General features: G+C 36.8%; 1 protein-coding gene across 3 annotated transcripts in view; it reads right to left on the bottom strand.

Moving 5' to 3' along the window:
• The window catches only part of LOC103460460 (partitioning defective 3 homolog B-like), a 213,536-nt gene extending 199,555 nt beyond the window's left edge, over positions 1-13,981 (bottom strand). For all 3 annotated transcript variants that reach the window (XM_008402636.3, XM_008402652.3, XM_008402642.3), the window contains exon 1: positions 12,790-13,981. In XM_008402636.3, the coding sequence (XP_008400858.2) occupies positions 12,790-12,906 (117 nt within the window). In that variant the 5' untranslated portion in view covers positions 12,907-13,981. The remainder of the gene's footprint in view (positions 1-12,789) is intronic.
• Between the last annotated feature and the right edge of the window lie 557 nt (positions 13,982-14,538).

Below are 14,538 nucleotides of genomic sequence, written 5' to 3'. Positions count from 1 at the left end.
TGAGAAAAGTTGTTTGTGAAGAAAGGTTAAATGTGCTTAAACAACTCATCCATCTGGCTGTTTGCCCTTTTAATCTTTGTATCATTGTTAATCGAGTCAAATTTTTACATAAAAAAAAACTACACAAACATTGCTCCTTAACAATTGACATTAAGACACATTGAAACTGCTATTAAGAACTGTTGCGAATGTGCAATTTCCAATTTATTTCTATATTACAGTAGAACTATGGCATTTGTCAGGCTAGTGGACCAGAACTGTCTAGAAGTCGCTAAAAAGTCCAGAAGTACTGGACTAATTAACATTAAACTGAAAGAATCATTAAACTCGGAAATAGCTTAGATGAGAAATGATGAGGATCACTGAGTAATTAAAAATGTAAATTAAAAATGCTTATAACTGCCTATCTCAATTGCTCAAAGATTAAATAAACCTTAATATACATTAAAATGTACAGTAGAAACCATCTTAGCACTACCAAAGATGATAAGATCTGCAGTCTTATCTCTATTATTGGGAAACAGTCAATCAGCGGCAAGGAAACCGAATGGTGCTTTTGGATTGGCTGTTTTGTAAATGTCAGCCAATAGCATGTCAAGTACCATTATCATAGGTATTTCAGCTCCCCAAGTTGCATTTTCTTTCAAATATTTTAGATAAATCCTCAAAAAAAATATTTGATTAGGTAAGTTTTCCATGATATGGAGTTACATTGCCCTGAAAAATTTGCAAACAGCTGAACCTGAGAAACTATGAATAGGTGCGTATAAATAACTAATTTCAAATTAAATAATACAGGTTAGCAAAAACACAGGTTTTTCTTTTGGTGGAGACATTAATGCATAATATCTCCACGCTGTCAAGTGGTCAGTGTAAACATGTCGGCGTACAGTGAAAGAGAGAGCTACTGCCCTATATCTCTGGAAGCACGTCACAAATATTTCACTGAGGTAAAAAGAAACTGTCAGCTCTTGAAAACATCATTTGTCTCCTTCCAAAAAAAAAAAAGAATATAGCCAAACTCAAACCATCCACAAACAACCTTATCTACTGCCTGCAAGCTTCAACAGCCTTCTCTTCTTGACCGACCTCCCCTCGGTTCCCTTTGTTTCCAGCCTCCACACATCTTCCACATCTTTCTCTAGGTGCCTTGTACAGATTACGACTCTCGCCTGGCCCATTCTCTTTCCCTCCTAACCCCCTTTTCTCTGCTGTGTTGGGTCTGTGATTAATGACACCGACACTGTACTGGACAGCTGACTACACAGAGCTAGTTGTCGAACAACATATTGAGACAACAACAACACGAGCGCATACACACACCCACATCCTAAAAGCCGCACACAGCCTACAGAAAGGTATCCATCAAAATATTACAGGGAGCTGCTTCATTAAATCTTTCTTTCAGGGTCAGGTGCAAGGAACAGAGGAGCCACTCTGTGTTCCTGTACATGCCTCCAAAGGCCAATCCACACAGAACGCAAACTTAACTGGATCTTATTTTGCAGAACTAATTTCATTTGAGCCCACAGACACAAAACTGAGAGTGTTACAATTATGACATATTTGTTCTGGCAGATACATGTCGTACATGTCTTAAAAACGTTGGAAATATCAGCTTTTTTATATCTAATCAAAAGATGACACACTGTCTATATTACGTTGTAATTGCCATAAAAGGGAAAATATTTGGTCTTATTGCATTTTTGAAAGTGTTCTAATGTAAGCTACCTTGCTAAGCAAAGCAAAGCTTAAAAAATCTGTGCTGGAAAAGTGAAACTGCACATGATCCACAAACACATCATTCCCATTGTAGAACACAGTGGTGGTAGCAACATGCTGTGAGGGTTTCTGATTAGAGCTGATGGGAATATGAATTGAGCAAAATACAGAGGTGTCTTGGAATAAAATCAAGATGGAGAAAACATGGAGCAGAAGTTTTTATTCCAAGAGGACAACATCCCTAAAAAATCAGCTTCAATGCACTGGCTTATATTAGAATGGTCCAATCAAAGCACAGATTTGTATACTTAACTTCTGACTAAGGCTCAGCTATCTTGCAAAACACTTTCAGATGTAATCATATTAAAAGGTAGTTCTACTGACAAAAAGGGGGTGAATGCACACCTTTTTTCATTTGTAAGATAATTAGAAAATTTCTTTTCTCTTCGCAATGATGCAGTACTTATTTGTTGGTTTAGAAAACACACCATACATTTACCACACATACCATGTATACAGCTCATCCAGAGAAACAGAATTTACTTGCAAAAGCACAATAAAAAGGGGAAACTAAATAGAACTAAATTCATTTAAGTTAGTTGTTGTAAAGTGACAAAATGTAAAAACGCATATAAATCTATACTGTATTGGTGTATCACATTGCACGTAACTTGCAATAAAGTACTCTCACAAGTTAAACATAATCTCTGTCCACTCCAACTGCATTTTTTACCACTGAAAATCAAAGCATTTCTCCAATTTTTGTTTTACACTGCTTGAACATGGGTTTACTTAGCTCTTCGTAATTCCTGCTTTCTTTTCCAAATGAACTGCAGCGTGCTGCTGTGAGGTTTGACACCAAGCCAGTTTACACATCATCAACACTGTCAACTGATAGTACCTGGCATATGTTCAGGTTTTTAATTTTAGAGAAGCCGCACTTTGACACTGACACAACTGCATTGGCAACATTACATAACTTCACATTCTCAATCCAGCATCAACATCAAACGGTGCTTACAAAATCTACATATTCCTCTTGACTATCCTTTGACAAAAAGACATGCTAAACATAAAATTATTTTTATTCTCCAAAAGAAGAAGTGACAAGAGAAGGTTGTGCACTTTTCTGTAACAATTCTGTGCGACCTGTGTGGTTTTTAACAATGATTACATATTGAATGTCTAGACAATAGTTCTTTATACAAAGAGAGAAAAAAACTTTAGAGGAGCGTAACTTTTCTTTGTTGCTTTAATAATACAAACCAATTGATCTATTTTGCAGGTAGACTAAACACTACGGCAAATACTGTATGTGTTTATTGTTCTTTGTATATTGATCAACCACAAAACTTAATTAGCTCTAACATCTAGCAACATAAAGTTAAAAGGAAAGTTCACTTTTATGTGTACTAAAGCTGAGTTTTGCAGGCACTAACCCGCTTTTAGAGGGTTAGTGCTTCATGTTTTATCTCCATGAAGCAGTGAAAAATGTTGTGGCAGAAGTTATTTGCATTACACCAACACCCTCATTCCTTTGGTGACCTGCAACTGTTTTTAGGTCATCAGCCGCCCCTTCGGACCTCTTGTTAAAGTAGGAAAGGCACAGAGCTAAAAGTTGAGAAGTTAGAAATTTTGTACTTTAAAGTACAGTTTGGAATTTTACATTTAGAATTCGTCTTTTTGAACAGCTTGCCCACACTGTCTCCATGAATCGGATTTCCTACATAGTCAGAAAGCTCAGTGTGACGGCTGATTGCAAGCTACCACGTCCCATCGTGTACAGAAAGGTTGGTGGTAGGTTGACTTAAGAGAACATTAAAGCACTGCTCTTTACCTAAGTCAACAGCACAGAACAGAATGAGGAATTCAACACATTCCTGCGGTATTTCTGAAGAAAATCGGGCACGCGTCTCCTCCCCTTCTCTCCCTCATTCTCAAATATAATTGCCTGTGACCTGAAAGGAGCCAGAATGTTTTACAACTTTATGAGCTTGTTCTTTCAGATGTCTTCTTCATTGCTATCAAACCTAGTGGAATTATTGCTTACCTGCCTTCCAAGCAAACTTCTTTCGGCAAAAAGATGTTTTTAAAAGGATTCTTGATGTTTAGTAACTCATTCTTTACCCATTTTCATAGCATTTTAAAGGACAATAAAGCCACGGCAAAACATAAAGTACACACATTTTAAATTGCATGGTTTTGGTCATGCCGTTTTTTTGAGGTTTTTCCTTACAATTCAACAAATCAATAAAATATACTGATCAAAGTATGTTTTGATGTTTGAAAAACATGCAAGTATGAGCAGTTTTTGTCAAGGGTAATTTTCATCGTAATATTTAGATTTTTTGCGTGTGATTTCAGCCAGGCGTAAGAAATTCTTAAGTACATTCATCAAAGTTATCACACAACAGATAATTATAAAGAAATAAATGGATGACAATTGGATGCGTCATCTCAATAAAACCAATATGGATATCGGAATGTTGCCAAGCAACAGAGTCAGCTGATAAAGCAGATGGATTGTTTGGTTGCATGTTAAAATTAGTGGAGGTAAGCCTCTTTCCGCTATAGTGCAGGACTATGGTACACAAGTGCCAGGTAACCTTGTTATAAAATTAAACAACATAAAAAGTGTTTCAAATAGTTTAGATTTGACTTCATGCAAACTAAAGGCAAAACAGAACAACTTCCTCTTTGAAAAATTACAAAATAATTAGGCTGTCTGGAGTTAACATCTTGACACTGCTGACCACTAGCTGGTGTTGGTTAACAAACAAGTACCATTCGGTTAGTAATTCTGGTGGAATCCTGGTAGCATATTGAATGGTATTTATTCAACAAAAAGTATGTCTTATTTTAAGTATAGAAAATTAATTTTAACAAAAACATCAAGTGAGCTTCTGATATTTCTCACTCCACTGCCACCATTTTACCGAAAACCTAAACTCTGTGGCCTGCTTCCTAAAAAAAACAGACTGGTCCTTAAACTTCGGCATGATACTATTGCATTAATTTGGTGTGGAGTGTCCTAGATAGCAGATTAAAGTGTTCATTTTCTGTCATGGCTTGTAAAAAATTAGAATATTGATCGCAGGTGACTTTCTTTATCCAACTTCATCTGTGATGTTTGAAACGTAAAACTTCGGTATGAATGCATGTACTATACCTCTATAGATAAATTAAGTAAGAGTTCTCTAATTCTAAAATTAAAAGTGTGAAGGTGCAACACATGTAGTGTATTTATTTTTTGTTTGTAATGTGATCAAACAAAAACAATGTAGGAAAAGTACTTATGTTATACCTATTAAAAAACATTGATTTCGAGTAGATCAGCCTATTGATAAATTACCCAAAGTTTATTTTGTCTGTAAATACAAAAGCCAGTGTTGCTGCATACAGTTTTACTGAAGTGTGGTCTTTTACAACAAACCACATTCAGTAATACTTCAAGTTATAAACAGATCAACAAAGTAACGATCGACTGGTTTCATTTCCCACCTAATCACAACTGAACTAGACACAGTAGGTACTGTTTTCACAAATTTTCAGAACTTCCTTTTTTTAATTAAAACTTAGGAAAACTGTAACATTCAAAAATAATCAGTATGTTCACATTCGAAAACCCCCAGGAACACACTCTGCTGTTTCGTCAGTCAATTAAGAAAGTCCGTCAACATTGTAATAACTTCCTGGTGACTCCCCGTGAAAACAGCCTCCGCTTGTTTCTTCTCTCTCCTTCCTCCCTTTCTGGCGCCTCTTCTTCTCTATGCTATCCAAGATTGCTACCTATTTGAAAGACTTATTGATTTCACCACAGTGACCTCTTTGAATATTACCGTTTGAAAAATATTAGTATTTTTCTCAATACAGACACACACTCTCCCACAACAAATCCGCATTCATAAATCAAGTCTGATAGCTCTGGTTCCCGAGCTGTTTCTTGGAAATAAATCATATAATTACAGGTCAAGCTGAACTGAGTTGACTGATAAATGTAAGAATGCTATTGTTGCCTTATAAGAGTGTACAGACTACTATGAACATATTACTGCAGTATTAGGCCCTCACAGTATTTTCTGGTTGTTGTTTGGTGAATTTAGCCTCTGTAAAAAGAGCTACATAAGTTTAAAGCCCCAATACCTACAAGTATTTTTGGCACAAGAAAATCACTAGAACAACAGAACATCAAGCCCACAGTGAAATATAGTGCATCATGCTCAGGGCTGTTGTACTTCGGATGAGAAGTTTTCAAATCAAAATTAATTGAATCATGAGTACTTCAAATGTGATGCGGCCAAAAAGGATGCACCCGATTTTATTTAGCCGACCAGCAGCAGTGCAAAAAGTTGGTCCAGTCATGTAAAACTGAAGGAGTTTCATAAATATTAGTTTAAGGTTGTGCACCCTTTAGTGTGAAACAAGATTTAAAAGCACCTAAAATCAATGTATTGTTTATTTTATTGTGACTGCATCTTATAATTCCAATCCAAGACATGCAATTCAAATTTATTTAGATTTGTGCTGGAAACATTAGGGTTATGAAAAATCTTCAATTATTTAAAGTGCAAGTAAGAGAAGCAAAACTGGGGATATCCAACATTATTACTTTCATGAAATGAATACATTTTCCAGATCAAACCAAGTGTAAGCTGAAAAAGCCTACATTTGGAGAAATACTGTCCTTCAGATTGGTGGACCATTTTCAGTAACAATTTTCAGGAGCAACAGCAATCACTTCTTCAAATAAAATAATAAAATACAATTTCCATTATGCCATATTATTTTAATCACTACTGAATTGATGAAATATATTAAATAATGTTATTGATCTATTTAGACAAAAGCCTGTTGTGGGTCCCATTAGAAATGTCTAAGACTTATTTTAGGATTTTGCAGTTTGTCATCAAAGGTAAACTTGCTTAGACAGCCATTTTGACAGTTATTTTGAATATTCCGTTATGTTCTGTACCACTGTGTGGCTCGTTAAATTTTACTGACTTCTTTTCATTGCTAACCAGAATCATAAGATGCTACAATCATATGATTAGAGAATACAATTGTGTTCATTCTCCCTTTTAGCGGTGAAGGATTCCACCAAGCTAAGTGTCTGAGGTTTAAACTGGACAAACCCCCTTTATATGCAGAGTAATTATGTTTTAATCATGTGCAAGTAATATGATATGCCTATATGCAAATGATGCAATTTTGAGTGGACATAAAAGTGGAGGTGTCCAGATTTATGCCTCACCAAAAATTTTCCTTTTTCATTACATAAAACTGAACATTGAATATTTTCTTCTTCTTTTTTTATTTATAATACTTTAACGTCTCTATACTCTTAAAATAACTTTCAAATATTCACAAGGCGTGCTTGATATATTTATTCACATTATTATACATGATGTGTAGCCTAGAGTTTGAAGACCAAGACATTCCTAAAAGCTCAATAAAACAAAATAGCAACTAAATAAATGTTCTCCTATACTCATTTCACAGCTCATTTTCAAGGAACCACGCACTTTTCATACCACTTAACTACATTTTTGCTTTCCTCTGTTAAGCAATGGCTTCTCTTTAACCGTTCTGAGAACTCTTAACAAAAGAGCTCATAAATGAGCCTAAGAGTGTCAATTTAACAGTGATGCACATGCAAGAATGTGCAAGATAATAAAAATGGTTTTAATACAACACTGAACTCACTAAGTAGCATTAGGAATATGGGGGGAGGGAAGACTGAGGAAGACAGACAGAAAGCAAGCTCCCTCAGTGAGAATTTTAAAATGTGATTTGGCGAGGACTGTGAAGGAAGATTAGGGAGACTGGACGGCTTTACAACACAGACACCCCAGCTTTCTAATCCTGAAACACATTAACAGCAATAATTATACAGCTACAACCGATTAGCGTTGCCGAAAAATGACTGAGTGACATGAACAGGAAGGGGGTGGGGAGCACATGGGGAAAAATACATGGAGACGAAACACAAAGAAAGACATAGTAAAGACGGATGTGATGAAGCAATTGAGAAAAACTAAATTCCCAAGGAGTCCAACAAGAGAGGGAGGAGAAAGACGTGTAGGAGTCGATAGCCAAAAGGTTGTGAAAGGAGAGGCAGAGAAAAACTTTATGTCAAAAAATATGAATATTTATCTTAAAATTAATCAAAAATATGAGGAGGAAAAGCATAATAATGTTAGGACTTGCAGGAAGAGGATTAACTGAGAGACTTACAATGGAAGGAGGGAAGATGGAGAAAAGAACAAAGAGAACAGCAAGCTCAAATTCACTCACGGTGCAAATCCGGGCCAAATAATTTCTTTGACACACGTGGAAAACAATGTGTTTAAAGATTTGATCAATGGAACAGAGGGGTACAGAAAACACATGCAGCTTTCACCTTGTCTCTCAGTGAACATTAAGATCTAAAATGTGCTTAATTAAGTCAAATCCGACAAAGTCCAGCACAACACAGTGTGTGCCCGTTTGTTTTTCAGTTTCATTTAAACTAATTTAGAGATAACAAAACAGTGTCCTCTGTGTTTCATTTGAAATTTACAAAGTTAACAGGTAGATTTGTAACTAATTTGCTACACTCTGCAGGTTTTAGTAGGAAGAACTTTTTAAACCTTCATAATAAAACATTAGTTAGTTGCTTCACTTACAATGGGCCTCCAGTATTCAAAGTATTCCTGCAAATACTTGAAAGCCATAAACCAATAACATGCACAAATGAATGAAAAAAAAGTATAACTTATTTGTTAATAAATGTAAATGATAACATCATAAGGAAAATATAAAGTAAAGACTTTTTGAAAAGCAACATTTAAATATCAAATTTAGGACTTTTAACTACCATATGGATCCTCGTTCACACCAGTATGTACATTAGCTAGAGTGGCGGAATGATGGACTCAGACCTGAACTTCCAGAGCCACATAAATAGTCACGAAGTTGGTCTTCTATCACCTGAGGAACATTTTTAGGCTGAAATGACTAATGTCCCACCAAGATCTAGATAAACTCATCTTTAGTTGCATTGACTACTGCAGCAATGTCTTTACAGATATGCTAAAACTTCAATCAGATAGTTGCAGCCGATCCAAAGCCCTGCTGCTTGCTTTCTCACTAAAACTAAGAAGATGGAGCACATCATCTCAATTTTAAAGTCCCTACACTGGTACCCTGTAAAATACAGTTGTTAGTTTATAAGTTACTTAATGGGTTAGCACCACAATACATTAAAGACCTGCTGTTATTGTGTCTATCTTTCAAACCACTCTGGTTATCTGGTTTCAGTTTATTCTGTGTCCCCAGAACCAGAACCGAACATGGAGAAGCAGCATCACCTTCTATGCACCACAAATCTGGAAAGAACTTCTGGAAAACTGCAAAATAACCGAAACTCTCAGTTCCTATAAGTCAAGGCTAAAACCCCACCTATTTAGAGTTGCCTCTACTGAGTAACTGGAACATAGATCAACATATTTGAAGTATATTTGCTTGATCATTTTGACTCTGAAAACACTGTTTTGGTAAAAATGTGTTATACAAATAAACTTGACTTGACTACTAATTATACGATGTAAAAGTACAACCAAGTACACCATGTTTTCATTAGCACGTGGTGTACGTGCTAATGAAAATGTACAACATGTTTTCATTAGCACCCTCCCTTGCAAAGTTTGAAGGGCACACACACTGTACACTACAAAAAAGCTCTTGTCACAGGATGTTTAATGCCGTGACAGGTTCAGTAATCAATAATGACTAATCGTTAACACTTTGTGAGCTTATAGAAAGCAAATATGAGCTACACAAATCTCCTTCCATTTGTTATCGGTTTGCAAAACTAGTTGGTTTGCAGATGTAAAAAAGAAAGCCTTCCTATTTCTATATGGAACTGAGTCATTTCATTAAAGGGGAAGTGCACAAAGAGGAAGCACAGTTTACCTGAAGGGGAAACAAAGCTTTTAGCTGCGTGTGCACGGCACTGTGGAAGGTGGAGAAGAGATGTACTGGTGTGAAAGATAAGAATGATAAATGAGAGCTGTGTGGGCTGAGAGGGTGGTATATGGATAGCAGATTAAAAGGCAAAAAAGGTGCAGAGAGCACAAAAAAAGAGGAAAATGAGGGCATCTCTCCAGCCAAAGTTTCCCACATACACACACTGCTTCGACACATCTCTCCTTCAATCAAAACTGAGCCTATCTATCCATAAGGCTGCTGTGCTTTTTGAATAATGGACCCAATATGAAGCAAGTCACTGAGATGATTTGGTTGTCTGATGGAGGTCACGGGGTTCCTGCCCTGAGAGCAGTGCAGGGAATCAACAGCAGTCATAAAGGAATCACAAGACGGAGTCATTTGCATTTTACACTCACAACTAAATTGGAAATGACTCGTGTCTGCTCCTGTCTGGGCCATCCCGATTCATATCAGATACGCTTTTAATTTTTTATACAGCAGTTATGGAGAACCGGACCTCCGTGGCTTTGTCTAATTTCCCAAGACTTAGGGCTCTGAAAATCTTATGGTTCTTTAATGATATAAAAATGAAAGAGCTTTTGGATGATTTTCTTATGTTATGAAAGTACTTTTTCATAAAAACTGATCTTAGTTTTCTTCTGTCATTCTTCATATAAATTTTTGCATATTATTACAAAATAATAAAGTAATGAATAATCTGTCTAGCTGAAGGCTGAAAAGTCTGACCATCAGAAAGAAAAAGCAAAAATTGTTCATGGTTTTGTTCATTTTCACAAACACACTGATCCATCTGGTACCCTTGGCAAAGTTGCTAACACAGCTGCTGCCTTTTAAACACCGAAGACGCATACCAACAATTTGAGAACATATCATTTTAAAACTCATAAACTCTTCCGTCTTCCTAACTCTACGACTAAAATTTAATAAGTTGAGTTTCCTCTAACTCTATTGAATAGAGTAATACAAGATTTCCTACTTTTTACCTGCTGCTGCACACTGACAGTCAGCTGGAATGTTATTAAAAAATTCACGATGGTGATATCGCAAAAAAATTGCAGTGTCAATATTTTCTTTTCCCTTCTCTCTTTTTTAACTAGACTTCACATTTTGTTTGCTTTAGCAATCTGTACGTAGTAATCTGTGTCAGGTGTGGATGTCTACCGCAGTGGGATTTTTTTAAGAGACTGATAACTAACTGAACAACTATCATACAAAACAATCCTTTACAGCATTAACACACACTGACAACAAAATTCACAACCGTGGTTTTGCTTTGCCTATGCTGAATGTTTACTGCTTTTGACATGCAGGCTATAACATGTACAAGCAGGAGAGAAATTTGTTTCTGGCACCATTAAAAGGGAGTGTTCAGAAATACACACATAAGCCTGAACTGTTTGAAAGGTGTCCCATACAAACTTTGTTTAGTGTTCTTGTTTTCTCTTTACTGTTTTGTTAACATGCTACCATATAATGCTTTTGCAAAGTAGTTAAAAAGGTTCAGTTATTTTTTAATGTTGTGCTTGTTTTGAATGTGAGTGCAAACTTTTTCCATTCACGTTTTTTTCATTATAAATAATCGCATCACCTACAAATACCTACAAATTTTCAAGATACAAACACTCTATTCAACTGAATAAAATGTGTATTCAGAAGTTCACGATTTGGAAATAGTTCTGGTTGGACAGTCAAGTTTCAGAAATGAAAAGAGTGTCAGCCACTATTAATATGTTTTTAAAACATATTAAATTTATACTACAGCTTTAAAATGTTGTGTAGTAGAGGTGTGTGGATCCATCGGCCACCAATCATAATCGGCCGATTTCCGTGAAAACGTGTATGATCGGTGATCGCCGATCACGAACAAACCGATCACCTGCTTCTCATTTCGCAGCCTGCCTGTGCAGCTGGTCTCCTCTTTCCTTCACACTGCGCAAACGCACAGCAACAAATCCTAAGCGATGTGGAACTATAACGCACTGAGTGAATGGGGACGTTTGCGTGTTGCGGCGGAAAATTGAAGCAGGTCAAAATGGCATACTTGACGGAGTTTGGCTACATCCAGGCTCACTGCAGTAAAAAAGACATATGGAGGATCAGATAACAGGTAAAGCAGCGCACAGCTACAAACACTCACCCGGATAAGCATGACGGTCAGAAAGCTAAACAAATAACCCGTAAAATTAATTAAGTCTTCGAGCTGCGATGTGGTTCTGTTCTCGCTGTCGAACCGCTGCTACACGCTACAGGTAGTAATATTTCACAGACGGAGCGCCGCTTCTGCTCCACCTGGTAGTGACTCTCACACCAAACCTCTGTTTAAAGCTGCAGCATCTAACTTAAAAAATACATTTTACATACGTATTAAAACTTTCGCTGTCCTAACATGAGACAGATAATCTCTAAAAAAATAATCGATCTCCTCCCTGCTCTGCATAATTACTCCGCTCAGTCAGAAACAGCCAATCAGAACTAGCAGTAATCAGCTAGCCGCCATGCTATCAGGAAGTTTTCATTCAGTAACTCTGGATTGTTTATTGTAATTGATCCTGTATTTGCCTTTGACTGTTACGTTTTATACTTGAATTTTTTTGGCAATGTTTTGCCAAAAAAGAGGTTTTATTTTGGCTCTTTGCATTATTTAGCCTCTTCAGAGCCTTCATATGTTTTCAGTCTGCTAAAGATAGTATTACCGATAGTACAATTTGCACAATGCCTGTTTGTTTTCTTCTTGGAAAAAGTTATTAAAAACAAGTTTTTGTCTAAATTAAGGTGAATTTATGGTTCCTTTTTCCACATAATGTAAATGGTAGTGTTTATGATTTAAAAAATAATAATAATAATAATTATGTGATCGGTATCGGTGATCGGTATCGGTGATCGGCCCTCATGGGTGATCGGTATCGGTACGAAAAAACCTGATCGGCACATCTCTATTGTGTAGTAATACAGTCATGAGGAAACCATAGTACTTATACTCAATACTATCATACAATTGTGATCTCATACCGGCCCAAGTCAAAGAATCACATTTGTCAGAAATGGAGATCATATAATAGTAAAAGTACTATTAATTACCTGCTCCAGTAGTTTCCTGTATCTCTGGGTGGCTTGCTGGATAAGCTCCCTAACAGTCCATCCATCCTTGCAGGGCACAACTACGCCTGTCTGTCCAAAAGTTACTGTCACCTTCATCCTGAAACACTCAGCTTTATCCGAGATAGTGTAACAGACGAAAAGGAGGTAGGATCCAAATTGCAAAGTGCACCACAGACAGGTTTAGGGTTGTGATTATAGGCACAGAAAAACTAAAAAATTGTTGGCAGAAAAACAGGAGTGGCACTGGGCTGCTTTTGCGTAGCTGCACAGATAAATCCACAGAACTCAGAGCAACTTCTTTAAAAAGTTTCCAAAGTGAAATGTCAGTGATTTAACAGGCAGCAGTCAGCACATAACTGCAGTTTTAATCACCATGCAGTGGTCATCTCGGTGGACATCTCCTCCCTCATCTCTCCTCAAGTTTTCCAGATGCTGCTGCTGTTAGGTCAAAGCATAAACTAAGTTTAATGAAACGTATACGTGCTGCGATCCTTTCATGATCGGACCTCATAAAAGAGTGGTGTGTCGCGTTATTATTCCTCTTTGCCACTTTACCAGGTTCTGATAAAAAAAATTAAAAAAAAGAAGCTAGCTGATTAGCCTGATACTACACCCTGGCCCCGGCTATCATAGCAAGCTGACGATGAAAGGTTTCACATTTAGACCATTTTTTTTCATACTCACGCGTCTTTTTCTACAACAACTGAGCTTACTCCGAATCGTTTTGGTGAATAAAAAAAGTTTCGCATCGCGCTCAGCAAGCAGCTCCTGTGCTAGCTAACGTTAGCCACCTTAGCTGAACTTTGGAGGAGGGAGGGATGCAGTCGCTCGGGCATCATTCCAGAAGATTTCCTCTCGTTTCGACTCAGCCGTTCGCATCTACTTTATCGTCCACAGATACGACAAGGGAGCGCGGAGGTTATTAACCCGTCCAGTGACAAGCTGCGAGTGAGTTGAACCAGCGAAGAAAGAGAACTTTACTGAGTTGGAAAAGTTTTGGGATTCCTCCACAGCCCCGTCCGTTCCTGACCAGTTCCTGACCAGTTACTCCGCCGCTTGTTGCTGTCACTTTCTTAAAGGGATAGCGCCCCAATAATAAAGCACATAAAGCAGCGAAACATCAAAGAATCCAATATGTTTTAGTAACTTACTTATGTTACAAAAACTGTTTAGCATGATGTCGTAACCCCTTCTACTGCTGTTCTAATACTTTCTAAAGTTAGTACAGCTTGTATGCAGCTTTGAAGAAAGTAAAGTTGAAGTAAAAAAAAATTAACTATGTCAAAATGCCTTTATTTACAGACTTAATATTAATAAAAAAAACTATTTCTGCAACAACAAAAAAACACTGAAGCACTAATTTGTTTAGATGATGTCCTTCGTGTTCCTTTTATACATTAAAATGTAGATTTATTGTTCAACACGACTGAGTTGCTGTATTTTTGTAATTCAACGAGAACCTGGATTACAAAAAGTATTCATACCAATTGACCTTTCCCACACTTTATCTTGTTTAAGCTACAAATCTTAATGTAGTTTTGGGGTTACTGAGATGGGTTAATAACCATACTAAATTTCCATCCAACTTTTAGATAGGGAGTACATAATCAGGCTCTCACTGGTCTAGCCATTAGTGGGAAAACTAATTAAGGTGATACATCTTAGAAATTATGTTTTAAATAATCTGTAGTCAAATTCCTTTGCAAATACAGTTGACGCTGTTACTAA

The sequence above is a fragment of the Poecilia reticulata genome, chromosome 2, assembly GCF_904066995.2.
Source record: "Poecilia reticulata chromosome 2, P_reticulata-male-v2, whole genome shotgun sequence".
NCBI classification, from domain to species: domain Eukaryota; kingdom Metazoa; phylum Chordata; class Actinopteri; order Cyprinodontiformes; family Poeciliidae; genus Poecilia; species Poecilia reticulata.
This window is presented reverse-complemented; position numbering and strand designations above follow the sequence as displayed.